Source organism: Oryzias latipes, chromosome 11, assembly GCF_002234675.1.
Source record: "Oryzias latipes chromosome 11, ASM223467v1".
In the NCBI taxonomy this organism is placed as follows: domain Eukaryota; kingdom Metazoa; phylum Chordata; class Actinopteri; order Beloniformes; family Adrianichthyidae; genus Oryzias; species Oryzias latipes.
In genome coordinates this window covers 1,121,758-1,147,602 of record NC_019869.2, presented here as the reverse complement: position 1 = coordinate 1,147,602, position 25,845 = coordinate 1,121,758, and the positions used below count along the sequence as shown (strand labels likewise).

At 42.6% G+C, this 25,845-nt stretch overlaps 3 protein-coding genes across 14 annotated transcripts in view; 2 read left to right on the top strand and 1 right to left on the bottom strand.

The window, feature by feature from the left end:
- Nucleotides 1–25,845, bottom strand: part of LOC105354996 (CD209 antigen-like protein E) — a 686,243-nt gene that overhangs the window by 226,212 nt on the left and 434,186 nt on the right. The gene's annotated exons all lie outside the window — the stretch shown is intronic.
- On the top strand, nt 1,328–5,185 carry LOC105355001 (CD209 antigen-like protein E). 7 transcript variants are annotated; one of them, XR_002874090.1, is made up of 7 exons: nt 1,329–1,690; nt 1,976–2,086; nt 2,305–2,373; nt 3,551–3,604; nt 3,847–3,891; nt 4,359–4,471; nt 4,640–5,185. XR_002874090.1 is itself a non-coding variant. In XM_023959715.1 (7 exons), exons 1-6 carry the CDS (start codon nt 1,552–1,554, stop codon nt 4,052–4,054), a joined length of 549 nt encoding a protein of 182 aa, XP_023815483.1. In that variant the 5' UTR covers nt 1,329–1,551; the 3' UTR covers nt 4,055–4,471; nt 4,640–5,185. The 7 variants fall into 7 exon arrangements, 4 of the variants coding, with proteins under 4 accessions (XP_023815482.1, XP_023815483.1, XP_023815481.1 ...); XM_023959715.1 differs by having other exon boundaries at nt 3,740–3,891; nt 4,031–4,471; XM_023959713.1 differs by having other exon boundaries at nt 1,330–1,690; nt 3,740–3,891; nt 4,383–4,471.
- On the top strand, nt 8,920–22,744 carry LOC101160671 (tripartite motif-containing protein 46). Of its 5 annotated transcripts, none has more exons than XM_020706885.1 (12): nt 8,920–9,197; nt 10,663–10,924; nt 10,997–11,180; nt 11,740–11,938; nt 12,084–12,230; nt 12,957–13,052; nt 13,275–13,528; nt 15,793–15,914; nt 16,012–16,350; nt 19,675–19,904; nt 20,848–20,915; nt 21,573–22,744. In XM_020706885.1, the coding sequence occupies exons 1-12, from the start codon at nt 9,111–9,113 to the stop codon at nt 22,009–22,011; spliced, it is 2,427 nt and encodes an 808-aa protein (XP_020562544.1). In that variant the 5' UTR covers nt 8,920–9,110; the 3' UTR covers nt 22,012–22,744. The 5 variants fall into 5 exon arrangements, with proteins under 5 accessions (XP_020562544.1, XP_011478930.1, XP_020562547.1 ...); XM_011480628.2 differs by having other exon boundaries at nt 10,660–10,924; XM_020706888.2 differs by lacking the exon at nt 8,920–9,197 and adding an exon at nt 9,402–9,691 and having other exon boundaries at nt 10,660–10,924.

Genomic DNA, 25,845 nt, shown 5'->3' with positions numbered 1-25,845 from the left:
TAGAATCATAAGGATCATGAATACATAGAATTCAATAGGAAAATACTAAAATGAACAAACAAACAGACTAAACTAAACATCCCTGCCCTTAGACCCTCCTTCTCTGTAAGGAAAAACTCCTAAAAAAACGGATTCTGGAAAAAAGCAGAAACCTCAGGGGTGTCCACTTGAAGGAGGGATCCTCCCCCAGGACAGACAGGTGACTACCTGAACTCATAGAGAAGAATTAACTTTTTTAACTGTACAACTACATGTTTAAAGACCTGCAGACGAGCTTCATCCAGATGGAGTTGGTGGCTAAACGCTCTACCTCCAACCGTACTTTTACTAATTCTAGGAACCACAAGCAGTCCTGCATTTAGTGAGTGAAGTGTTCTGATTGGATGGTAAGGGACTATGAGGTCCTTAATATAGGACGGGACCATTCCATGTAAGGCCTTATAGGTTAACAGGAGGATCTTGAACTGGATTCTAGAATCAACTGGGATCCAGTGAAGTGAAACTAACACAGGAGTGATGTGATCTCTTCTGCTGGTTCCTGCTAACAATCTAGCTGCTGCGTTCTGAACAAGCTGGAGACTTCTTAAGGAACTCTTAGGACACGCTGCTAACAAGGAGTTACAGTAATCCTATTTGTAAGGATAATAGTTGTAGTAGGATAAAAGTTGAATGCACTTGTGACAAATGAGTAATGCTTTCGTAAGGTCTTCTTGTGCAATGTGCAGTGTTGTGCAGGAGTGGGGGGGGGGGGTGTTATTGACCTCTAACTAGAAATTTGCTGCTGTTTCAAAAATGGCATATTTCCTTCTGCTCCAGATTAGAAACAATTTAAACAAAGAATTACTCAGAAATGCAATTTTAAGCCTAATGTCCTTAACATGTGTCCTCCATTGTGAGAAAAATACCACAACAAACACCAAAAACACCATTTTTGTCAGAGTGGGTCTTCAAAAAAGGTCTCAGTCCCTGATACCACAAACTTTGCTTCATATCCTCCGGTCCTGAAAGTGTCTGAACCTTAAACAGATATTATGCTTTTTTCTGTTAGAACAGGAAACTTGTAGAGTCAGAAACATCTGAAATGAGCAGCACAGCTCAGAGTCTCCGGATATTCTTATTTGAGAAACAGATGCTGGAGCACAGATAAAATCAACCGGAGGAAAAAGTTTAGTTTTTCACCGAAACACTCAGAGATCTCAGCTTTCAACAACTAATATGAAGCATGTCACAACACCAAGCTGAGTCACAAATGTGACTTATTCTGTCTGTAAATCAAGAAAGCAGCATTGAAAGAAAAATGGATACAGTTCTGTTCATTTCTATCTAATTATGTACATTACATATAGTTGATAGTAACTGAATGTTTGTGTTGAAGTTCTTCCAGTGGTTGTATTGAATTGAATGGGAGTCTCTCTGCAGCATCAGTGCATGAAAGAGTGAATGACATGAGTGGAGTTTGTTCTGCTGCTACTTCCTGAATGTTTGCAGTTCAGAGCTGACTGCTTTCATCAGGAAACAGTGAAGTCTGCTCAGTTAGTTTGATCTCTAAAGATGTCCACACAAACTGAAGCTGCAGCAGATTGGAGAGGGAAATTTAGCAGAAATCTTCATCCAGATGGAAGAGAACAAAGTGAGGTGGAGATGTTAGATGATGAAGAGCAGCACTCTGATCATGGATTACAACAAACTGGTGAGCAGAAAAACTTCAGACTAAATACTACAATATTATGTCATACCAACCTCAAATCATTTGGACCAAATCACTGTTATTTCTCTGATATTTGGATTATTTAGTAAAACAATGACATTTGGAAATGTAGATTCTAAATAATCATCATGTTCAAATAAAGAACTTCCCTTTTTGTCCTTCTAGAAAGAGACATTGCTGCAATACTGTTCAGTCAGGAAGAAATTGTAGCATGCATGACAACGGTTTGAATAGAATTCTGGAAATAAACTAAATCTGCTTTTTTAGAAAATCAGAAGCAGAAGAATCTTCAAGCTGAGAGAAGAAACTGTTTCAGAGTTTTCAAGTTTTCTCTGGGAGTTTTCTGTTTCCTGATTCTGGCTGGACTCATGACTCGCTGTAAGAATTCAACATTTTATTTCTAACATCTAACATTCAGTTTTTAAGTCATTCAATCTTTTTGTGTTTTTTAAATGTTTTTGTTTTTGTTAAGTCAGTTTTCTTTAGATACAGAAGAAAAAACACTAACAGTAATTGTATTGTTACCATGACAACAATGTCTTCCAGAAATCATGAAAAAACTTCTTTTGATTCATATCAAAGTGATTCTGTTTCAGATCATCTGGTGTCTTTGGAAAAAAACAGACTGAAAACCAGAAACAATCACCTGCAGACTGAACTTTCAGGTAAAATAGATTCTAAATGTTTACTCAAAATGTTGAACAAACTATTTCTAAAAATGTCTTTGGGTTTTTTTTGTTCCTCTTTTATTTAAACCTGCTTGAGTTCAGCCTCACATGGACTGTGATCACAGTGATCACGGTTTCACACATCTATCATCAGTTCTGAACTAAACTGATCCAGGAGGAGAAGAAACATTTATTCCCTACTTGGGTTTGTTTGTAGATGTTTAGTTTTCAGATTTTGACACGACTTTCTCAGCCAACAACAGTCGTTTTCAGGATGAAATGAAGCAGCTGAAAGATGAAAATGAAGGTCAGACAATCTAACAATGAAGGGAGTCCATTTTCACGTTTTTCCATTTTAAAAAGAGTTTTAGGTCTTTGTTTATATGATAATAAAAGAGAAAACAGGTGTTAAAATATAAAATCAGTGGAACAGCTGGACTTGTAGGCAGAACAGCTGTTTGCTAAAAGGTTTATCAGAGGTTCATATTGATGTTCAAACTTCTCCTTTTCCAAATGTTGCATATTTGTTCTGTGTTCATGTTTTCTAATGAGTTCAAAGATTCTCTGCTGACATCCAGACTATGACTGAGACGCCTTTATCACTCATGAAGACACAAAAACTTTGATCCAACAGAAACACAATTGTGTCTCCACCTCTGTCTATGTGATGAGAAAAGCAACAATTTGATCAGAAACAATATTATCATTCCAATATTGAACAACACAGACTTTCAGACTGTCTGTAGTCAAAGCACAACTGCAAATGATCAGATTCATTCTGTTAAGGAGCTGAAGAACAAACTAAGATGAGAATCTTAGAGAACCATCAACACCACAATACTGAACCCTTTTCCTTCATTTCAACTCTTGTTCCTCCTGAATCCTCCTGAATGGACTACAGTTAAAGTTAGCTGATTTCCAGCATGTGGTGGAATTTATCCAGACTACTTAAGGTTGATATCCATGACAGCAAAACATGAGGCTCAGTGTTTTACCAAAGGACACTTGAACACATGTGCAGGCAGGTTGGGAATCAAACCTGCCTAAACTGCTCCCCCTCTGCATCATGACCAACCCCCCCACTAAAGTGAAGATTGCTTGGTATCTGTTGAAGGCCATGTGATTGTTCATTTAAGTACAAATCATTAATAAATGGACTTCTACTGTCTTTCAGGCATCAACAAAACTCTTTTGGATGAAATAAAACAGCTGAAAAATCAGATTGAAGGTGAGAAAAGACTGAAAACTAATGGATGATATCAGTTTGTTTGGATCATGTTTACCTTTGAACTGAACTGGAAAGTTTTAGTAGAAAATACAGATGAAACCAGAAAGTAAACCCTGCAGGATTTTTGTATCTCAGTCTATGAAGGTAAACTGTGTCCTGAAGGATGGAAGAGATTTGGAAGGAGCTGCTACTATAAATCTACTGAGGAGAGAAATTGGTTTGACAGCAGGGATTTCTGTCAGTTTGTAGGATCTGATCTGGTGGTGATAAACAGCAAAGAGGAACAGGTGGGTGTGTTCACACTAGTTCCTTCCAGCTTCTTGTGTCTTGGATTCTCCACCTGTATGTGTGCTGCTGTTGTCTGGATGCTGATGGATTCCAGCTGAAATTCTCCTCAACAACTCAGATTTCATGTTTGTCTTTCAGCAACATTTCAAAGAAACGTTGTGATGGAACACAGAAACTCTTTTTCCCACTTCTAATGTCTTCAATTCCAAATAGGCTAAACTGGGATTCAGTAGAAATGGACTGTTGGCCCTGAAGACAAAACAAGAAGCAAAAACTAAATGAACAGAAATCTGCATCAAAGAAAGTCAGATTTTGTTCCTCAGATGAACTTTCTCTCAGTTTTTAGGACAATTATCCAGAACAGATGAATCCTAAAGACCAGGCATTATTTTACTGGACATTTAGTGTGAAAGGAAACCAAGATGGAGAGAATGTATTAAGAAAGAATATTTTCTTTGGTTTATAGGAGTTTGTTTCTACATTGAATCAGAAAGAAGAATCCTGGATCGGTCTGTTTGCTGAATGGTCATTACCGAAACCTGAATGGAAATGGGTGGATGGATCACCACTGACAGAAACGTAAGACTTTGTTTCTTTTACAACGTTACTAAATTCATTCTTTATGACTGAGCCTGATTGTAAATGTGTGAAATCCTTTAAAAACTACAGAAAATGTTTGTAACATCATAATTCAGACCAGTTTATGAACTGAATTTAGACCAGAGGTAAACAGAATGTTTATCACAGGTTCTGGGATGAGAAGTCTTCAAAAGATGCAAAATACAACGATGCAGTGTCCTTAAGTGCTGAAGGGAAATGGACACAACTCTACAAAGGAAACAACAAAAACTGGATCTGTGAGAAAAACATTTCTAAATCTTTCTGTTTCTGATCTGTGCATTGATTTAACTGTTTAGTAATGTAACTACAAAAATGTTTTATTTTTTTTTTATTTCTTTGTGTTTACTTCTCCAAAATAGTGCTTAAAGGAAGGTTGTATTTTAGTTTCTGGTGAATTGTTCAGAGAAATGAAGGTGTCATCTATCAACAACTTCATCACATTTAAATATCAGTTAAAATGACTCAGATAAACAGGAAACTGTAATAAATGACATGAAAACGAGCTAACTTAGAGCAGCAGTTCAGACTCAGGTTTGGTCTGTAGCAAATAACAAACAGCTTCCACAAAGTCAACTGAAAAGTTACATCTAGAAAGGGAAGTCAATGTTTGGAACATTTTTTTGTATTTTCTCATGATTTTGATGGAATATTAAAAGAATATATGATGGAAAAGTGTCTTTTGTCTGAATATATTCCTGGTTCTGTTTTGGGTCTCTGTATTATTTTTGAAAAATGTATTTAATCACTGATTTTTCTTTGACACAGCTGCTAATTTTTAATTATATTTGTAAAACTAAATATATCATAGATAACATGCATAAACAATTAACTTAAACTTTGATGCTTATTTTCATTGTTTTTTGGAGAACTAAATACATCAGAGTTAGCATGCATATACAATCAAAGTTAAAGTTTATTTTTTGCATGAAATTCTGCAGGTTTTAAGCCAAAAGAACATTTTTAACACTAAGATTGATGTAAAGCATTGAAGATTCATTGTCACACTCAAAACATTTTATGTTTGTTTAAACAAACAAACATAAAATGTATTTTTTTTTCATATTTTCTTATGTATTTGTACCATGGTGGGTTTCAGGCTGTTAGCAGAGATGCATCATTTATCTGAATGTTTCCAAGCGATGAGGTCAGCTTTTTACTAACATTCGCGGGGAGGGGGCGTATGTGTAAATAGCATATACATATGAGTATAATGACAGTTCTTACACTTTGCTTTTACCCGAATGAAGGCCTTCTTGCTGTTACCGCAATGTATGTAAAAAAGCGGCACACCGTTTTTGAGAGAGGGCTGACTTGACACCAGTATGACAACCGCAGTCACAAAAGTCCGAAGGAGGTCCGCGGAAGGCGGAAATGCTGCCACGTCGTCCTCAGAACGTCTACGTTTGATAGTTTCAGCAGTGTAGTGTAGATACGGGTCACTTTTAAAAGATGATGGAAGCGGGTCGTCAAAAAAATGGGATATAGTCAGAAAATCGGATTTGGGCATCAAGACCTGCAGTGGAAATGCGGCCTTGGATAAACCCCTTTTGTAAATTAGGCTAAACTTTATTCATATTTATTATATTTACGATTCAACTCCCTGCATGGAGAGAGAGCCGCCTGGCCCAGGAAAACTGCACCCGAGGGACACTGTCCCCTGGCCGAGGGCCTGGTTCCCCCACCAGGGATGTGGTAGAGCAGACAATCAGGGGTCCCACCTTCCTTGTGTAAGGCATGTGTTGTTTATGTGTGTGTGTTGTGTGAGTGTATATTGTTGAGGAATAAAGGGTGCAGTTCAAATCAGCAGGTAGGTGATCATCACCTGCTTGGTGAAAGTGATGTCAATTATTGGACCCAATTTCTCTCAAGAATCTGAATTTCTGGTTTAGTCTGTGTTGCTTCTACCTTTAAACACAGTTCAGTAAATAAATAAATACAAATTCTGTAAGATTGTCAAAGAAAATCAAACTTCCATGTCAGTCAGTGGTGATCCATCCACTCACATTTGTCTGTTTGTGGAGACCATCCAGCAGACGGACCCATCCAGGATTCTCCATTCTGGTTCAGGTTTGGGGAAAAATCCTATTTGGAAGAAAGAAAAAAAAGGTTTTCTTTAGTTTATTTAGCATAAGTGAGTTTATTCACTGATGACAGACTAGTTTTACATTTAAAACATTTCTACAAGCCCAAAAGTCCTGAATTAAAAATGATCTTTATGATGTTTTTGTTTCATTCTAGACACTTTTCAGCCTCTTTGGTTCTCTGAGTCCTTTACATTTTCTGATGCTGCCTCTATACTAACAAATAACTGGTTTATTTTTAATTGAGGCATGCTGTTTTTTTTGAAAGAGTGAAAAAGGAGCAATCATTTAACGTGTCTTTGCATGTGATTGAGGTCTTTCTGCAGAGCTCCTCCTTTGACTCTTCATCCTCCTGATGGCTTCAAATCTCCTCTGGGGAGTTTCTGCTTCACTTCTGCTAAACAGTTGAAGTCAAAAATCAGAGCTTTGTTCCAAGATCATCTGCTTTCTGTTCCATCAGCTGCTCTTTATTGGCCTCATTTAACATCTAACATTGAATGGAGAAAAGTCTGGTCTTTACCACAAACTTTCTTCTAAACAAACAAAGTCAAAGAAATCTGATTCCAACTAAGACTCAGATTTGATCCAGCAAAGCATCACTGATCTACATTTAAAGTTGACTTCAACATAACATTTGGATTTCATAGTTTTCTTTTTTATAAATATGTTGTTATGCATGCATAAATTCCATATTCACAAAAGTAAATTTGCTAATAAAAAAACATGAATTCTTTCTACTGAAATTTGAACTGTAGCAATAACTAAAATAATTTTTGCTTCAAGTAATACAAAGGTGTAAAAAACTATTAACAAAAATTATATTATAAATATGTTCTTAATAGATTTTCTAAGGTCAAAACAAAGTTTTCTATTCAGAGCTGTTTTATTATTATGTTGCATTTTTATAAATGTTGTATTTTTGTGTTGTTTTCTGCAAATGTTCAATAAAAAAAAGTGCAGAATCAATTCAGTTTAAACTGATCCTGATCTGAATCCAAACACCTTGAACTACAACCGGAAGGAAAGTCTAACTTCCACTGAATTGTCTTGATTGTTTGATGGCGCCCTCTGGTGGTGATAAATATGTCCTACATGTTTGTTGAGCGTCCGGCCGGAAACACAGAAGCAGATTTGATGAAGTTTTTCTTTCCTTTCTGTCTCTGTCAGTTCAATGACCGTGTTTACAGAAACTATTTCAAATCTGGCATTAAAAGTAATATAAAAATATACATAAATACACACGAGGATGAAACATTCATTTAAAAAGATTTGTACTTATGTCACCTCCAGATGTTTTGATGCTGTTGATGAATCTGTCCCATTGTTGTTTCCTGATTCATCAAGACAAAAGTTCTCCACATTTTCCCCTTGATCATAGTAAGATTGTTTTAAAAACATTACATTTTTCACATCTTTGTCAACGGACAATTTATTGTATTTGACTCTTAGAATTTGTAGTTCTTTGTTCTTATCCTGACTATAATTACAGTATAATTCTTGTTCCAGCTGAATAAATGGGCTGGCTTTTTAACCGGTTTCAAAATGGAAACCTTCAAAGCTGTGATGGAAGACTTTGAATAAGGTGATATCCATCCTGGATACTCCTGAGTCTCTATCCTCTACTTGACGGTCAGCGGAACACCTTCTCCAAGAGGCTAAGGTAGCTTCGCTGTCACACCAACCGCTACAGGAGATCCTACCTCACTCCACTGGACTTTAGGACTCATCAGCTTTTTGCCAAAGATAAACTCATTTGACATTTGCTTTCTAAAAGCTGTTTTCTGACTGATTGCTTCCTTGATGGTCATTCTTGTTGGTTATTGAGCCAATAAACAGTCGCTGCAAAAACCGAATTTTCCAAGGTGGGATAAATAAAGTATTTTTATCTTCTGTTCTATTTTTAACATTCCACTCTCTCCCTTTTCTCTTTTCCGTCCGGTCCAACAAAAAATGTATACTAAGATAATAAATAATGTTTAGCCCCAAATAAAAAGGGGTTTATCTAAATATGCACCTCGTGTGTCAGAAGATCTACAACCCTTAAAATCTGTCCAACACAAGAGGCCTCCAGCTTCAATCTGTTTACTCAGCTGTAGAATAATCAGGACAATTGAGAAAATATATTTTTTCTTATTTCTGTTGAGATAAACTTTATTTTTGTGCAATTCAGTGGCTTCGTGTTTGACATTTCAGTCTTTTCACATAAAACCTAAAACATTTATTTTCACCACAGTTCTTTAGCTGCAGCTTCACCCCTTTAGGACTGGCTGGTGGAGATGGAGGGGTGGGGGCGGGACGTCTGCGTGAGGGGAGCAGCCACAGGCTTCTCCTCCTCCTCCTCCGCGTGGATTTGTTGATCTCAGCATCAGATCGGGGGGTTCATCCTCATCCTGTCCTCTCCAGCCTGATGGTTTTTGGTAAACAGTCGCTTTGGTCATAAAAATGCGTCCGGAGAGGTTTGCTGATTTCTTCTCCACCTCTCGGCTTCTGGAGGCTCCTGCAGACGTTTCTAGAGGATGAAGACCAGAGACAGCTGTTTTCTTCACGCAGGGATGGATTTGAAAGCGGGCTCCTCGGCGATGGACGCGCTGGCGCGCATCAGTGTGAGTATTCCACGCCTGTTCCCGGCTGCTGCGCCGCAGAACGCGCGGAGCGCTTTGGACCCAAACCGAGGATCAGATGCAGCGCTGGTCGGGATAAAATGGCCTTCCCCGCCTCTCCTCCTTCAGTCAGCCTCGATGGAGGAGTCAGTCTCCTCATTGCGTTCGACCTTCATGCAGCTGCAGAAACAGAAGAGAAGCCGCCTCCCCGTTTCATTCAACGCGCTGATGCCGTTAATAGATTCATGTATGACGAGAATAGTATGTTTATTTCGTCTTAATGGACGGTGGTTTCCATGGAGACGGGACGCAGGACTGTTAGGATGCTGATGGAAACAGCGTCTGTCTGCTGGGGCTTCCGGAGCGGGGAGCTTTGATCCAAACGTAGGCTGTCGGGTTCACGCTTCTTAAGCCCCTCCCTTCGTTCTCAGAGAAATCGCGGCATTAGGTGGGATGCATAGCAGTCTTCTGTCATGGCGCCGAGATTCCAGGTGAAGGTAAGGCTGCGCATGCCTTCCAGGAGCAGCAGCAGCAGCAGTGCGCACTGAGCTGCTGAAAATGGAGCAGAGGGCCGCTGAGCTCCGCGTCTGGAAGGCTGCAGAGACTGCAGCAGCTCCACTGCGTTAGGCTGCAGGACAGGCCGGGGTTGAATTTGGAGAATGGCCCAGAGGGACGGATTCAGGAGAAAAGTAGGTTATCCTTTTCTTTCTTTATCAGAAACATGTCCTGCAGCCCTGTAGAGGCTGCACACCTCCAGAGATGCACTGGAGCTGCTGGTCTGTGCATGGCGTGCATGTGTCATGCCGTCGTTATGAGCAGTCCTGCTGCTGCTGCATCACATCTCGTCACAGGGAGGATGCTGTCCCCCACGCATGCAGCCTCCTTTGTCCTGCCGTTGAAGTTCATTCACGGTGGCTGCAGCAGTTCGGGTTGCAGGTCGACCATCAAGGGCATCCGTGTGACGTTCCATCTGCAGACACTCGGGTTTGAGTCGTAACCACAGTGTTGGCTTCCCTTCTGTTTTCCCTGAGAGCTGTGCTGTTCTCATAACCGTAGGCGTGAAGTCACCATTTACTGCAACAGCCAGTGTCCTGCCCCGTCAAATCCATGTCCTTCATTAGGGAGGGCAGAGACAAACTAACTGCCCCAGAGAGGCACATTCAGGTTTTTATGTGCGAGTACAGAGAGGGAAGCGGACAAAATAAATTGTATCTCTGATTGGCATTCGGGCTTTCAGTCAGCTTCCTGTCTGGGATGTGAAATGCTGACGGCGTCATGTGACTGCTGGTCATGGAGTTCATGTCCACATGGGTGTTGCAGCGGTTGAATAATTCATGTCTGGTCTTTATCCATAATTAACCGGAAGGGTGGGCTGTCCCCTGTCTGAACCGCCCTGTCCAAACCTCCTCCCTGTGACGGTTTCAGTTTGACGTCAAATGTTTGTTTGTTTCCTTTCTGCCCCCAGCAGTCCAACATGAGGAGCCTGGAGCAGGAGCTGAACTGTCCCGTGTGTAAGGAGATCGTCAAGCAGCCCGTGGTCCTGCCATGCCAGCACAGCATCTGCCTCATGTGTGCCTCAGAGGTCCTGGTGGCGAATGGATACCCACCCCCGGAGCTCCCCCCGGAGCCCAACTCCCCAGCCTCCACCCCCAACATGCGCTCTCCTCGCCAAATGCGCAGGCCCGCCCCCAAAACGGAGCAGCGCCCCATTGACCGCGTGCTGCGATCAGGTAGGGGAAGACTTCCAACAGCATTCAGAGTTTCTTTATGTGATCATAACTGGGTGTCTGCCATCAATCAAGGTCCCCACCCACCTTCACCCTCCATGCCTCGCTCTCCGGGGGGGTATCCAGGGCGACGGCGCAAGGAAGGCCCGCCCCTGGTGATGATGTTCCCCTGCATCCCCTGTGGCCGGGAGGTGGAGCTGGGGGAGAAAGGTCTGACTGACTGTCTCCGGAACCTCACCTTGGAGCGCATTGTGGAGAGGTAGCGCACGTGCACGCATCACACAAAAAGACCCGTGCACACGAGGGTCAAACAGGAGCCTCCATAGGTGTCTTTATGATCAACCAGCAGCCAAAAGTCTGGACAGACCCGGCCGCTGCGTCGGTTTTGTGGTCAGCCTTTTTACTGCCTGGTTCATTTTTCAGAGGCTGCCAGGCTGCAAAGCGGAGGTCAGAGCGGCTGTCAGGCTGGACACTGACTGCTACTGTAGTCTGCCTGAAGAGAAGCCGTGGCTACATGTCTCTGTTTGATTGGAACGACTCAGCAGTCGCTGAACTGTGAAAAATCCTGCCCACGGTGCACTAACATGCTGCACAGCAGCCACTCTTAATGACTGTGTCTCACAGCTTTCTGTTCCCTTTTCCACCTTCTTCATGCTGTTTCTCTCAGCTGATGATGGTGGTCAGCACTTCTCTGGGTTTAGAGGTCATAACCTCTTGAACTAAACTTGGTTTACTAGAAGAAAAAACAACATTTTGACCCGAGTAAATGAATGAAACTCCCCCGTCTCTTGATCATCTTGATGCTTTCTTTCTTCCAGGTACAGACACTCGGTGAGTCTGGGCAGCGTCGCCGTCATGTGCCAGTTCTGTAAACCTCCTCAAGCGCTTGAAGCCACGAAGGGCTGCGCTGACTGCAGGGCCAACTTCTGTAATGAGTGCTTCAAGCTCTACCACCCGTGGGGGACCCCGAGGGCTCAGCACGAGCACATCCTGCCCACACTCAACTTCAGACCAAAGGTGCGGCTTCGCCGTATCCACATGCCGAACACCAGAGGACCAGAAATGTCAGCAATGTTAACCGACAATTTCACGATCAATGAGGCAAAAGAAAGGAACTTCTGTCCCAGACGGCAGGTATTTAGATTTGGACTTTCTTCTTCAGGTTCTGACCTGTCCAGAGCACGACCAGGAGAAACTGCAGTTCTACTGCCGGTCCTGCCAGCGACTGCTGTGCCCCCTCTGCAAACTGCGCCGGATTCACTCTGGACACAAAATCCTCCCGGTGGTGCAGGCGTACCAGGCTCTGAAAGTACGACTGTTTGCTACCCAATTCCCAGACGATATGTTGATTTGATCAAGTTATTTATGCAAATAGAACACATGCAGCAAAAAAAAAAAAAAAAAAAATCAATGAACAGTGAACAACACAGAAGCAGCCAATATAATGTATGCAGCAAAACAAAGCCGTATGCAGTGAATAAAATAATTTCTGCAAATATCATACATGCAGTGAATAAAATGCATGCAGCAGAAAAAATAAGTGCTACAAATAGAATGCATGCAGCGAGTAAAACCCATGCAGAGGAAAAAATGAATGCAGCCAATAACGCAGAATATAAAAAAATAGAATGCAACCGGCTGAAAAATGAACACAGCAGGGTGCAAATTTCTTAAATACACCAAATAAATTGTATGCAGTGAAAAAGAAATGCAGCATAAAACAATGAAAGCAGTGCACAAAACATACAGCAAATAAAACAACAGCAGGAAACCAATAAAATGCACACATCCAACAGAACGCATACATAAAAAAATAAAATAAACGCAGTGAATAAAATGCAAACAGAGAAATAATCATGCAGGGAATAAAAAACACACTGCATACAAGATAAGTTTAGTCACGTTTAACGCTGCAGTTTCAATGCATAAAACCCCTTTTCATGTGATTTTCTTCATGATGATGAAATGAAAAGCAAACCAAAGGCCTCGTGAATGGCTGATCTAAGCTGTGACCTTTTTTCTGTTTATTCAACAGGAGAAAATTACCAAGGAGATGAACTACATTCTGTCCAACCAGGACACCGTTCTGGCACAGATTACCCAGCTGGAAAGCGGCATCACCCAGACAGAGGTGATTAGTACTTTTGATGGAGAACATGCTGCTGATCATGGTTTTACCAGCACTAAGCGGAAAATCCTCCCCAAATCCCAGTAATTCCTCCTCCTTTATGTCTAAAAAAGGAAGACTAAAGTCAGAAAAACTGTCATTTGTTTAGTGTTTTAGCTCCTCCTCTCTTTGTGCAGTTGTTTGTTTGAAATGTTTGACGGCGTCCGTCTGGGTTTTCATCACCAGGTGAACAGCGTGTCCGCCAGAGAGCAGCTGGCCCAGAGCATCAGGGATCTGACGGCGGCTCTGGCCGAGCGCCACGCCTCACTTACCCAGGCCCTGGAGGCTGCGCGGCAGAAAAGAGGCGAGGCCTTGTCTGCTCAGGTGGCGGAGAGGCGGAGCTTGATGGAACACGCGGGGCTGATGGCGTTCACTCAGGAGCTGCTGAAGGAAACGGACCAGCCGTGCTTTGTGCAGGCTGCCCGCCAAACCCACAACAGGTGATTCTCTCTCCCACCTTCGGCTTTGCTGGAGACTTTGGATTCGGCGGCAATATTTGTTTGTTCTGTAGTTTTCCTCACATAAATGAACATGTTTTTAAGGTAATATAACATTTAAAAAAACACTTAAAAAGGATAATAGTGAATGAAAGTGAAAAACATGAAACTGAATTTCTAAGTTGTGTTCAGTTTTGAGGTAATTTGATCAAGCCAGTGTTTTTATTTATTTTTGACCTTTAGCTCTGTTTAAACAGGGATGAGTTACATTAATAGAGCAAACTCATCATTAGTGTCACAGAACAGGCAGACAGGTTTATGAGCTGAGTGAAGAGTCCACAAAGCTGAACGAGGGTCAGGCAGGGAGGGGGTCCATAACAGGCACGAGAGCATCAGTAGTGATGGATCCGGAAACAGCGACGCGTCGGCTCACCTGTCCAGGTCGTAAGGTGAAAGCGCGTGTCGGTGCGTGTATCACTCCAGGAAAAGTCACCGAGTGACCGACAGCCACTGAGCCAAACAAGGAAACGCATCTACCAGCTGTGCTGCCAGATTCTGCGGTTTTCCACCCAGTTGGGTGGTTTTGATTTTGATATTGCGGGGACATTTTGCTTTGGGCGGGTTTAGCGTCAATTTGGCTGGTTTTAGTGAGCTTAAGCTATCTTTTATTTTGAAAAATATTTTATTTTGAAAAATTACCAGATCTTCTCTCTTACATTTCTGTCTCTTGGGTACTAAATTTGTCCAGCAGTGATTTTTAACAGAGTAGGAAAAAATCTTTTTTTAGGCCTCGGAACACCTTCCAGCGATTGTGAGGTTCTCACGCACATGCGCCCCCGTTTCCCCCCACCCACCTGGGTCTGACGTGATGAATGTGGTGTTTTAATGGAATTATTTGATAGTTTTAACAGTGTTTTTGGCTTTTTGTCCCCCTGTTCCTCTCCGTGTCCGCTTGATCCAGCAGAATACAATCCCATTTCAAACGGAGACTTATTTGAAATGAATCATTTTATGTTTTTGAAGTCAAATGTGGCATTTGTTCAGCTGAACTGTCAAACTTTAAAGCGCCTCCTCAATGCTGGGGCTTTATAGAGCCAGACACAGGAATGAGGAACCAGAAGGACAAATATTGTCTTTGCATAAAATTTAAACTACGTTTCTTTACTTGGTTGCCGGCAATTAGGTTTCTGGTCCAGCAGGGGTCAGTATCGAGTGACACAGTATCAATACAGTTTGGGCAATGTGCTGAAACGCTTCACGAAGCCTCATCTACCCATCACTAACCATCAGAGAAGAGACGTGGTAGTCAGGATCCAAGCGAGAGTCGGGGCAGGCGGGCAGAATGAGTCAGAAACAGGAGACAGACTCTCAGGTCCAAATCCAGCGCTCAATAAGGAATGGGACAAACAATACTTCACACCAAGGTTCAGTTACTGCAGAGCTTAAGTCTGCTGTGGCTGATGAATCAATGAGAGTCAGGTGTGCAGCATCCAGAAAGTGTGCGCTGGGGATGCTGGGAGCTGTATTCAGGTTAAAACTCTGGTGACAGTTCCCCCCGGTGACCAGAGGGGGCGACAGAGTTCAGACTTTAAGGAAGCAAATAATGTGTTTAAGTAAAAAAAAAAAGGAAATTCTCCACAAAAATAGGAATTAAAATACACGTTTCTGCTGTTAAAGAGATAAAAATATGAAAATTCTGATTTATTATTTAAACATACATTTAAACAACTTTTAATCCTTTTTAAAACTCTTTTCTGTTCATTTTGATGCATTTTCTCCCCTTTTTCTCTTTTTTACGCAGTTTAGATTTTCTGTCCTAAATGATAAGTTATACTTTGGTAAATAATAGAATGTTTGTTAACATTTCAGAACATACTCCAGCTGCTGATGGTATTTTATTCACTTCATGCATTCATTACTACTAGGAACTGTTTTTTCATTGTTGCCTCATAAAATGTTTTCCGTTTTTGTTCATTTCTCGTTTTTGTTTCGGCGTCCTCCTCTCCGCATCACAGCTCCTTTTAAGAAACATGAGGGTATTTTTATTTCTCTAAGAAACACAAACCTGCTGTTTTATCGTCACTTAGAAATTGTTTCTGTGTCGTCTGCATCCTACTGAAGGATATTTTCTTTCAGTTCTGACCCGGAAACAACCAGCAGACAAAAGAAAACAGGAAATGACATAAACTTCACCTGTTGTCGTCCCATCTCTCTTCCTCTCATCCTTGTGTTTTCTTCCTCTTCCTTTCCTGCTTTTGCTGCACCAGACTGAGCAAAGCCATCGAGAATCTCCAACATTTCAGTCTAGCCGCCGATCCGTCCTTCAGACACTTCCAGCTGGATGTTTCCAAGGAGCTGAAGTTCCTGACAGAGCTGAACTTCATTCAAGGTGAGTCAGACCCTAGAGAGCATTGTTTCTATTTTGCTAAACCATGAAAAGGATTTGTTAAAGTATTTCACACAAACATGCTTTAATGTTGCCACAGCTCCTCTGGCGCCGGTGATCGATACCCAGCGATCTTTGGCCTACGACCAGCTCTTCTTATGCTGGCGACTTCCTCCAGACTCCGCCCCCGCCTGGTATTACTCGGTGGAGTACCGCCGGCGTGGCGTCGTACCGGGAGGAACGTCCAGAGGAGGCATCAGGGGGGGACTGGCCGCCGCTCGCTGGGGCTGGCAACGCCTGGATGACGTGAACGGAGCAAGTGCCGTGATTGACAGGCTGGAGATGGACAGCGTGTACGTGCTGCGGGTGAGAGGCTGCAACAAGGCGGGCTACGGAGAGTACAGCGAGGAGGTGTACCTGCACACACCTCCTGCCCCAGGTGAGCAAACCAAACCCTCAGGGATGCAGGAAGAGGCTGGGGTTCGTCTTAGGAGTGACACTATGACCTCTTGGGTTCATTGAAAGGCTCAATAAGCTTGTTTTTTTGTGTGTAAACATGATGTGGCAGCAGAATGTGGGCTACTTGAACACCAATGCCCCTCTGGTGGGGGCAGTTCTTGTTCAGGACATGGTGAACCACTTCACCAAATCCAAATCCTCAGCTTTAGGGCTGGGAGAAGCTTCACCGCATGCAATCAATGAGTAGACTGACCATGTCAGGGGGCGGCAACTTTCTAAAAGCAAACAGACTCTGAGCTTTGGTGATCTGGCAACAGTAAGGCTGTGTCTGAAGTCCTTCCCTACTCACGAGATTGCACGTTCACCATTTCTAGTGCTGTCTGAATCTACAATTCCAAGATCCAGTGTCCTGGAAATTTCCCAGAAGTCTCTACGAAAAACCAGTGCTTTTTCTTTCACAGCTCTATGTCATAGAATTAAATTTCATTTCTCCTTTATGATCAATTTTTCAAAAAGTTTTCAAAACACGGTGGTCTTTTTTGAAATAGGGACGCTGTTCATACGTCACTACCGAGTCCCTGATTGGTCAAGGGGGGAACCGGTTAAACTTTCAACGCGTTCAATGTTTTGTACGTAGAGCCCAAAAACTGACTTACATGGTACGGCAAGCGAAAGGCATCATATTTCACCAGGAAACGTAGTAAAGAACACCTTTATGCCCATCAAAAACGCTGATTTGGGACAACACACGTGGATGTAAAACGGCCAAAACGCAGTTCTTTTATGGCGTTTCCCCGGTGACTTATGATACCTTTTGCTTGCTATATTCAAACACAAGGCTAATAGAGTCTTGGTGCAAAACATCGAAACTGCAAAAATCTTGTTCCAGGCTTTTTCTCTCACAGCTCCATTCCGATATATAATGACTTGTTGACATAGAATTCCAGCAGCAATTATTCATTTCTGGTCCATGTTGATGCGTACGACCAGCTGGTTCCTCCGTGATTTAGAAATGTCGCCACCCACACATTACTGCCACATGCATGTCCCTTGTCGGTTTTTAACTAGCTGAACTTCCAGCACGCGATCAGTGAACGCCTGTTTTGTTCGTAGAGCCAGAGACCGGACTTAGAACCTTGCTTAACGACGCGCGAGTTCTGAACGCGTTTGCATAGACTTGAGTGAAAGTGACCGCTGAAACACGAGTCGACCGGGCCGGAGTGAACGTAGCTTCAGAGTTTTGACTGCAGAAGCCCAAAGCGACCATATTATAATAATAATAATAATAATAATATATTTTATTTAAAAGCACCTTTCAAAACACACAAAGACACTGTACAGATTCAAAAGTAAAACACAATAAAATCACAACATAAACATATACGCGTGTTTACATGGACTTCTTAACGGAAATGGTCTCCTGAACTGTTCTCATCCCTGTAATAACTGTAACGAGAGAGTAGCAGTCAATGCAAAACCCAAACCATTAGGAACAACAAAACCGAGGACAACACGGCGACTCACACAGGGAGAAACTCAACAAAAAGGCAGCAACACGACAATACCCAGACAAAGTGCAGAAAAGGCTCTAGACCCTCATGAACACGGGGAATGGACCACCTGTCAACGTGGAACTGATGATGAAAATCATCAAATCTGAACTTGAAACTGTTTATCGTAAAGACCCACTCCAAGGAAAATTGTGTTTTTGTTTTTTACAAGATGTATTTGTGGCTTTTTTGATGATGGAGGACATTTGTAAAGAACATAAAGCTTAAAATAGCATTTTTGAAGTATTTCTGTGTTTAAATTAACCAGGAACTGGTTGGAAAAAAAGACTAGTTGTTACGTAAACCACAATGGGCGGAGCCACAGGCTACCGGCTCCGCCCCTTTCTGATCATGCACCTGCAGACCAATAGATCCATGAACGTCTTTGTTTTCCTGGTCTGAGCTGGAATCTGGATCAGAACTGGACGGACGGATGGATCTGATGTTGCTGCTATTTTTGTTGCACCACTAATGTTAGGAAGAATCCAAATGTTTCCCCTACTCCTACATTTAGCCCCCCCAAACGGATTTGGACGTTACTCTCACTCAATGACGTCATCAATTGTCACTGATCAGCTACATTAGCGCAGAGCTGTTAGCGCTTGGAGAAAACGGTTTTAGAACTCTATAACGTCATTAGTTACATATAAATGTAAACGTCTTTGCATCAGCGCGTGAAGAAAAGCGCTTCTCCTCTGCGGCACACCAAACCCCCCCGCGGCTGAGGGCTCGGCAAAAACAAACGGCTTTGGCCAGCCCTACCCCTCCAAATGCCCCTATAATCACATTCGGCCTGAGGTTGGGAGTGTGAGTGGGTGTAAGCTAGGGGGAGAGCATGGAAACAAAGGGCTCTCAGTTGTGGGTGATGGGAAAGGGGGGCGGCACGCTAAAATCAGCAGAATCCTCATTAAAAGTCCTCTGGGAACAGTTTGGAAACAGATCAGACTTTGTTGAACAAAACTTCATGAACTGAGGGAGCGACAGTGGAGCTGTAGCTCAGCGTCTCACCTGTGACTCATTGGGATTGATGCTCTTTTCATTCTTTCTTTCCGTTCTCGTCTTGATTCCAGTTATTTCTGCTTCCTCACTGCCCCCCCCCCCCATTTCCTGGCCTTTATCTCACGTTTTATTTCCGTTTCACAGCTTTGTACTTGTCATCTTCAACTCTGCTACTTCCACGCTGCCAACCTACATGCCTCCCACAGAACGTAAGAAGCGCCATGATTCTCATCCGTCCTGCCAGTCCCCCCTCACCCCCCCCCGCCGTGCAGCCGTCTGTCCATGACCGCTCGGGTTCGGGAGGACCCGGGACGCGTCGGCATGGCTCAGACTCGGCTTCTGTCCTCTTCTAAACCGTTGGTTTGGGTGGGGGAGTCCCTTGTGCCCCGCCCACCGGTTTACGTTCCTGCTTCCTGCCCTCTGTATTTCCTCCACAATAAAAACTCAACTTCCCATGCAGCCCTGCAGCTTTTGTTGCAGTACCTGCAGTGTTTTACTCCCTGAGTCATCAGTGTTCAGATCAATATGTCCTTTTCTCTTCCAGTGCTGCTGGGGGGGGGGAGGTGCATGCCGGCTCTTCCTTCTGCTCTTCTTGCTGCTTCTGACTCTAAAACTGTGAACTTTCCTTCTGTGGCCCCCCCAAAACCCCCCGTCCTTCTAAGAGTCTATTTTCTGAAGGCCTTTCTGTCTTTTTTATCCTCTTGACATCTTTTTTTCCTTCTCTTTTCCGCCTCATCTCTGCACTCTCATCTAAGTTCTGAACTTTTACTTGGATTCTCGCTGGGGTCTCCACGCCGACCGGCTGGTGGTCAGCAAGGAGCAGCGCGGCGCCCGCAGCGTCCCCGGCCTTTCTCTGCTGCAGGCCGCCGACCACGCCCTCACCTCCTGTCATCTGACCTCTGACCTCCTGGTGGGAGATGTCGCCATCACCCAAGGAAGGCACTACTGGGCATGCTCAGTTGAACCCGGATCCTACCTTGTGAAGGTAAATCACAGGAACTTTATTTAAATCTGGAGGACGTCCACATTAAAATATTAACCCAAACATAAACTGTTCAATGATCATAAACCTGGAGGGAAGACGCCCTCTATTGGCACAGGCAGTAATGACACTTTTTTCTACTTTTTCTACTGATTTTAGGACATTTCTTTGCTGAACAATTTGGCTGTAAACTTTAAAAAGCTCCAGCAATCATTTTAATGTCCTTCCTCCACATAAAACAAGATGTGGAATGATAACAATATTAGAAACCTGTGTTATGAGGACATGCACAAAAGACTATTACACAGAAACAATAGAAAAAATAAATCAAATAAAGACATTTGCAAAGTATTGAACGGTGTCATTAGGAAACACACAGAGAAAACAAATTACCCAGACTCTTTAGATGAGATATGCAACAAGATCCAGGATATGACAAAGGAGTTTAATGAATATTTAGTAAAAATAGGGCCAAAGTTAGCCGACGAAGTAAACTGTGCTAATAAATCAGAAAAACTGTTGAACACCACATAAAGAGAAATCCAAACTTTATCTGTTTGAAACCAGTAGAAGAAGAAAAAATTCTAAAACTCAAAAAACATCTACAGACGTACCAGAATTAATATGATGGTGATAGAAATAGATTCCATATTTGACCCGCTAACCTACATTTGTAATTTATCCTTTCAAACATTTCCAAAAAAAATCAAAATAGCCAAAGTAATTCCATGACATAAATCAGGGAACAAACATCAACTAACAGACTCCAGAGTCTTTACTCTGACAACGCTGGACAGAATCAGGTCATTTTTGATGACTAGGGTTAAAAATCTATGGAATTAACCTTAAGAAATGTTATCAGAATTTGTGTAAATTATTTCAAATACATTTGATAGTAAAAAAAAAAGGCTTCAGATAAACTTTGGTATTTTTTCCTGTTGATCAGGTGGGGGTCGGTCTGGAGTCCAAGCTGCAGGAATGGTTTCACCTTCCACAGGACATGGCGAGTCCACGGTGGGTGGAGAGGATTTAATCTTATTCTGTATATTTATTCTATATTTATTCAATACCCATGATGCTCCACCAATCCACCACGCGGTGCGTCTTTGTATTTGACCAAAGGTGGACATTTTCACAGATTTTTAATAGCCGTACATCACAGAAAATTAAAGCATATCAGTAAACAAAACCATTCTTAAGGTGGAACGTCTATTATTACGCAAAATGTAAGAATTTGAACCGTACATTGAAATTCTTAAATGACTTGACTTAGTTAGCTCTAATCAATTTTTGATCGTTGGATTCTAGATGGACCAAAAAGCCTAACAGTTTAGTAAATAACATAATTTAGTTTAATTTTTGTAAATCACAGCTGATGTCACACTGCCTCTATTTGCTTCATTGAGGTCATCCTGTGTGGCAGGGTGTCTTTTATTTTGAAAGGAAATCATGGCAATATTTTCAATTAACAAAAATCTATTTCAATATTTATTTATGCTGAAAACAATTTATTTGTATTTATCCTAAGTGTTTTTTTCAGTCAGATTTTGCGACTCTTTTAGGGTTTTAGTCGGTGAGAAATTGGTCTTCAGTTGTTAAAGGTCGCTGACCTGTGACCTCTGACCTGCAGGGCTGGGATCATCTGTGCATTGAGATGTTTTTTTGCTGCAGGTATGACCCCGACAGCGGCCATGACAGCGGGGCGGAGGATGCGCTGGACTCTGCGCCTCCGTTCTGCTTCCTCACCATGGGGATGGGCAAAATTTACTTGCCTCAGCACAGCAACCACCCCCACAGTAACCATGGAAACGCCAACCGAGATCCCAACAGCAACGGCCCCTCCCCGCCCAAAGGCGTCACGTACCCTCTGCCGCCGCGGCTCGGCGTCTGCCTCGACTTCGAAAAGGGCCGCGTGACCTTCCACGACGCCCACTCGCTGCGGCCCCTGTGGGAGGGCCACGTGGATTGCTCCGGCCCCGTGTGCCCGGCGTTCTGCTTCATCGGCGGGGGCGCCCTGCAGCTGCAGGAGCTGGTGGCCAACCGCAACGCGGACCAGACTCCGGTCAGACGGGTGACCATCCAGCCCCGCGTGTCCAACCACAGCGCCTAAAGGGGGCGGGGCTGGAACGCCACTGCAGAGAGAGAGAGTCTGCATCTCAGCCATTTTCTGTTTTGTAATTGATTTTCATGGATAAGACGTTTCTATAGCAACAAATATGCAATGTAATTATGTTTCTTACTTCTTTTTTGTTACACGCAGATTTGCAGGATCGATTATTGCTTAAGGAGTGTGTGGTCGTTTCATCGTTGATGCTTGCACCTATAGTCAGGCTTATGCTGCATATATTTATAAAGCTGATGTTCATGTCTGAGTTTTATCCGTCCTGTGATCATGATTGCCATTTCTCATAGAGATACAGAGAGTAAAAACACAAACTGTTTGATTGCATTTAAAGGCTGAAGTTATTGAAGCTATTATGATCTAAAAATAGATGTTTCTGGGCCGTGAATCTAGAGATTTTTTAACTGGACCTTTATTTAAGGTATCAAGAACATTTTCTTATTAGGACCAGAGACAGAGTGGAACATTGATTGAATGATGTGATTATGATGTGTTGTCTCCACTGTCCTGTTCGGTATTTCTAATGTTTGTGCGTCCTCACGTGTGCGTTTCATTCCCAGAGTAAGCGCCGACTAAAGAACTTCTGTCTCCTTTTTCATTTCAAGCTTTGCTTAAATGTACGTTGACGAGCAGTTCTTCAGATAGAAAGAGTAGCAAGTAAAGTGACACAATGTCTGCAGAGTAAGAAACTGAATAAATTCTAACGGTTTCAGTGACAAAAGCGGCTTCTGCGTCTGTTCTGTTGCTCATCTGCGGTCTCTGGTGTTTGTCAGAGTCACCACCAGGGGGCAGCACAAGACAAACCTCGTCGGTGTTCCTCACAGTTTAAAACTCCAAAATATATTCACTTTTCAGAAGATGGATGTTTTTTGAAGACCACTATCATACAGTTAGTATATTCAGTATTTGTGTTCATTCACAACCTGAAACAAAGATGTTCCAGATGAATTAAGAACTTAAAATTTGTTCTCCTAAAAATCTGCATTCAGCTTAACTACGGCTTTGATTTCCGACTCCATGTTCAGACGTTTCCATGCAGTAAATCAGGCTGCAGGGCAGGAATGACTACATTTTATAGACAAATTATTAGAGAAAGATTTAATGACTAAACTATATGTGTTAAATGTATTTGATAGGGAAAGAAAATGCCTTTAAAATGTTTTAAAGTCGAGTCCCCCTCCCTATTTTTCTTCTTGTAGAATACCTGACGGGCTGACGCCTGGAATGAGGTGAACTGATGGATGCGATGCTGCAGCTGAGAGTTTGGGTCCACTTGTCCTCCCATCAAAGGGGGGGTCCCAGCAAATCAATAGGAAGGGGGTGCTGGGGGGCCGTTCTGACCTCCTGATGGCACAGAGACGGGTCACGAGCGACACGGGTCATCAAGGTGGAGTCAGACAACAGTTGGGCGGAGCTCGGTATCAAACCCAAATGAGGGCAATAAAAGTCACTGGGAGGATCCAGTAGATCTGTAGGATCAATGCTTTGATGCATGAACCCCCATGCCTGGATTTACTTCCATTTCTGTAAAAAAGTGTTTTTTCCGTTCCTGCATTAAATGGTAGGTTGGGAGTTAGACGCCTACGCCTACATGGGGGGTTAAAAGTATTCAGGTAGTATGTGGTTCCAATTCTATACCACAGACCCCCAGAGGACTTTCACTCCATTTATTTTATCCATCCGTTTCTGGGTCATTTTACAGTCAATTTTTGGTATGTGTGGTATATTTTCTGTACATCATAGCAGAGGACGCAGATCAACAGCAAAATAATCGAATTATTTAGTTTTTAATTTACTTTAATTTTAATTTTTCAACATTCTTTTTTTAAAGAGGAGGTTCCTTGTTTTACTTTGAATTTCAAAACGATTAAACTGAAACCAACAATAAATAAATCCTACATGACCGTAACTTTAGTAAAACTATGGAATAAATCCTCAACATTTGTCAGTTTGAACATAAATGATTTTCTGTCTTTTCTTCAAATGACTGAACGGATGACAGTCGTGTGGTTTTGCTGCTGATGTCTGAGGCCTTTGATCATCAGTAACATCTGGGTGTTTACTCTGTATTTTTCACAATGATGTGATAAAGACAGTGACAATATAGTGTCTGTGGTTGTTTTGTCTTTTTGTTGTCAAAGTTAAAAAACAGCCTCTGTCTCTATTTCCGCCGAGTTTATTGTTCTAAAGTTCTGACTATAGTCATCAGCCAGTGAAAACATTCATCTATTGTTGTTTGAAATGAATAAAATGAACTAAAAACAGGTCAAATAATGATCGACAGACGGATTTCCCTTGTGCCTAACATGGGTTTGAACCATAGACTGTATCTGAGACCTGGACTGAGTGTGACGTCATCCACAGAAAATGGTTTATTCCAGCTCCAACCAAATGAAGTGACCTCAGTCGACTTTTATTTTGTCAAATGGATGCCTCCATGTTGGAGCCAGACGTCGTCATTAAGCAGTGATTGGTCCAAAGCCAATCAGAGTCATCGTTTCTATGGAAACCAGTCAGCAATCATGAGTGAGCTTGTTGGAAGGCCACACCCCTACCGCTTGAAGGTTGGCTACGCTAAAATCTGCCAAACGTTTTTGAACGTTGGACGTGGGGGGGCCAGCAGGCTCCACCTACTTTTATTGAAGCATCTGATTGGTCAGTTTACAACTTGAATGACTTGAACTACAGAAAAAATATCATCAAAAAAAGAGGATTATCAAGAAGATTTAAAAAAAGACGCATCAGATCCAGAATGCCTATTCTGACCAATAGAATCGCTCTGTGGGCGTGTCCAGATTCCAGATCAACTAAAAAACCATTTAGTGTCCTGGATTTTAACACAATTTGGACGCCGTGCTCACTACTTTTTTTTGTTATAGCTAATATTGTAAGGATTCTGTGGTTTTGTTCTTGGTCATGTTTTTGGTTTTCATTTAGTCAGTATCTCCAGTTTTCAGGTTCATGATCCACAGCTGTCTTCAGTTCAGTTAATTACCCTCAGCCTATTTAAGTGTCTTGGTTTCTGGTCATCCTTGTCAGGTCATCTGCTCTGTTGTGTCACCTTTTTGTTTTGCCCCATAGTTTTGTCATGTTTCAGTTTGTTTATTAAATGTTTTATTTCCTGTCACCAAGCTTGGTCTCCTGCATTTTGGGTCCTCCACCACCAGTTCCTGACAAATATGACGACTTAGAAAACCTAGCCAGATGAAAAATCCTTCTAACGCAATGCATTGTGGTCTACATTCGCCAATCTAGTGAGCACTAACGCACAGCAGTGCATTGAGACTTCTGGGAAATTTCCAAGGCACTGGATTTGGACACGCCGACAAAATGGTGAACGCTCTTAAACCCAGAATTTCTATGCAATAACTAGTGAAGGAATTCGGATACAACTTTTGGCTTCTTTTAACCCCCCCCCCCCGGCCTTACGCCAGGGCAGAGGGGCCACTCAGTCCAGCTCTCATGTACAGTCGATGGTTTAACCCAACATACCAAACAAGTTAAGAGCCGAGTCTCATAGAAATGCGCCGTGTAATGTTGAGCAGGTCACGGACACGGTTCAGGTGCTGAACAGCTTCCCGTGTGAAAGTGTCGGCGCTCTTTAACCGCCGTCCTGATGTCCATCTGCTTCTGATGGAGGCACCGCGCCTCCCGTGTGACGGCGGTTTGACGTCCTCATGAGTTCCCCTTTAGCGGGCCTCGGCCTGAAAGTCCACGCATGCATCACGCCACTGACTGGATCCACGTCTGAGAGGAGATCTGGGTTTGCTTCAACCCAAACAGTGAGGAAAAGGAGAGCAAAGAGCCCCCCCACCCCCACCC

Bases quoted from the DNA above. Each gene is read 5' to 3' on its own strand.
- LOC105355001 (XM_023959712.1), top strand. From the start codon at position 1,552: ATGTCCACACAAACTGAAGCTGCAGCAGATTGGAGAGGGAAATTTAGC. The intron at 2,374-3,550 runs GTAAAATAGATT...ACTGTCTTTCAG, and splicing joins CCTGCAGACTGAACTTTCAG to GCATCAACAAAACTCTTTTG. The intron at 3,605-3,739 runs GTGAGAAAAGAC...TTTGTATCTCAG, and splicing joins GCTGAAAAATCAGATTGAAG to TCTATGAAGGTAAACTGTGT.
- LOC101160671 (XM_011480628.2), top strand. From the start codon at position 9,111: ATGAAGACCAGAGACAGCTGTTTTCTTCACGCAGGGATGGATTTGAAA. The intron at 13,529-15,792 runs GTGATTCTCTCT...TTGCTGCACCAG, and splicing joins GCCCGCCAAACCCACAACAG to ACTGAGCAAAGCCATCGAGA. The intron at 20,916-21,572 runs GTGGGTGGAGAG...TTTTTGCTGCAG, and splicing joins CAGGACATGGCGAGTCCACG to GTATGACCCCGACAGCGGCC.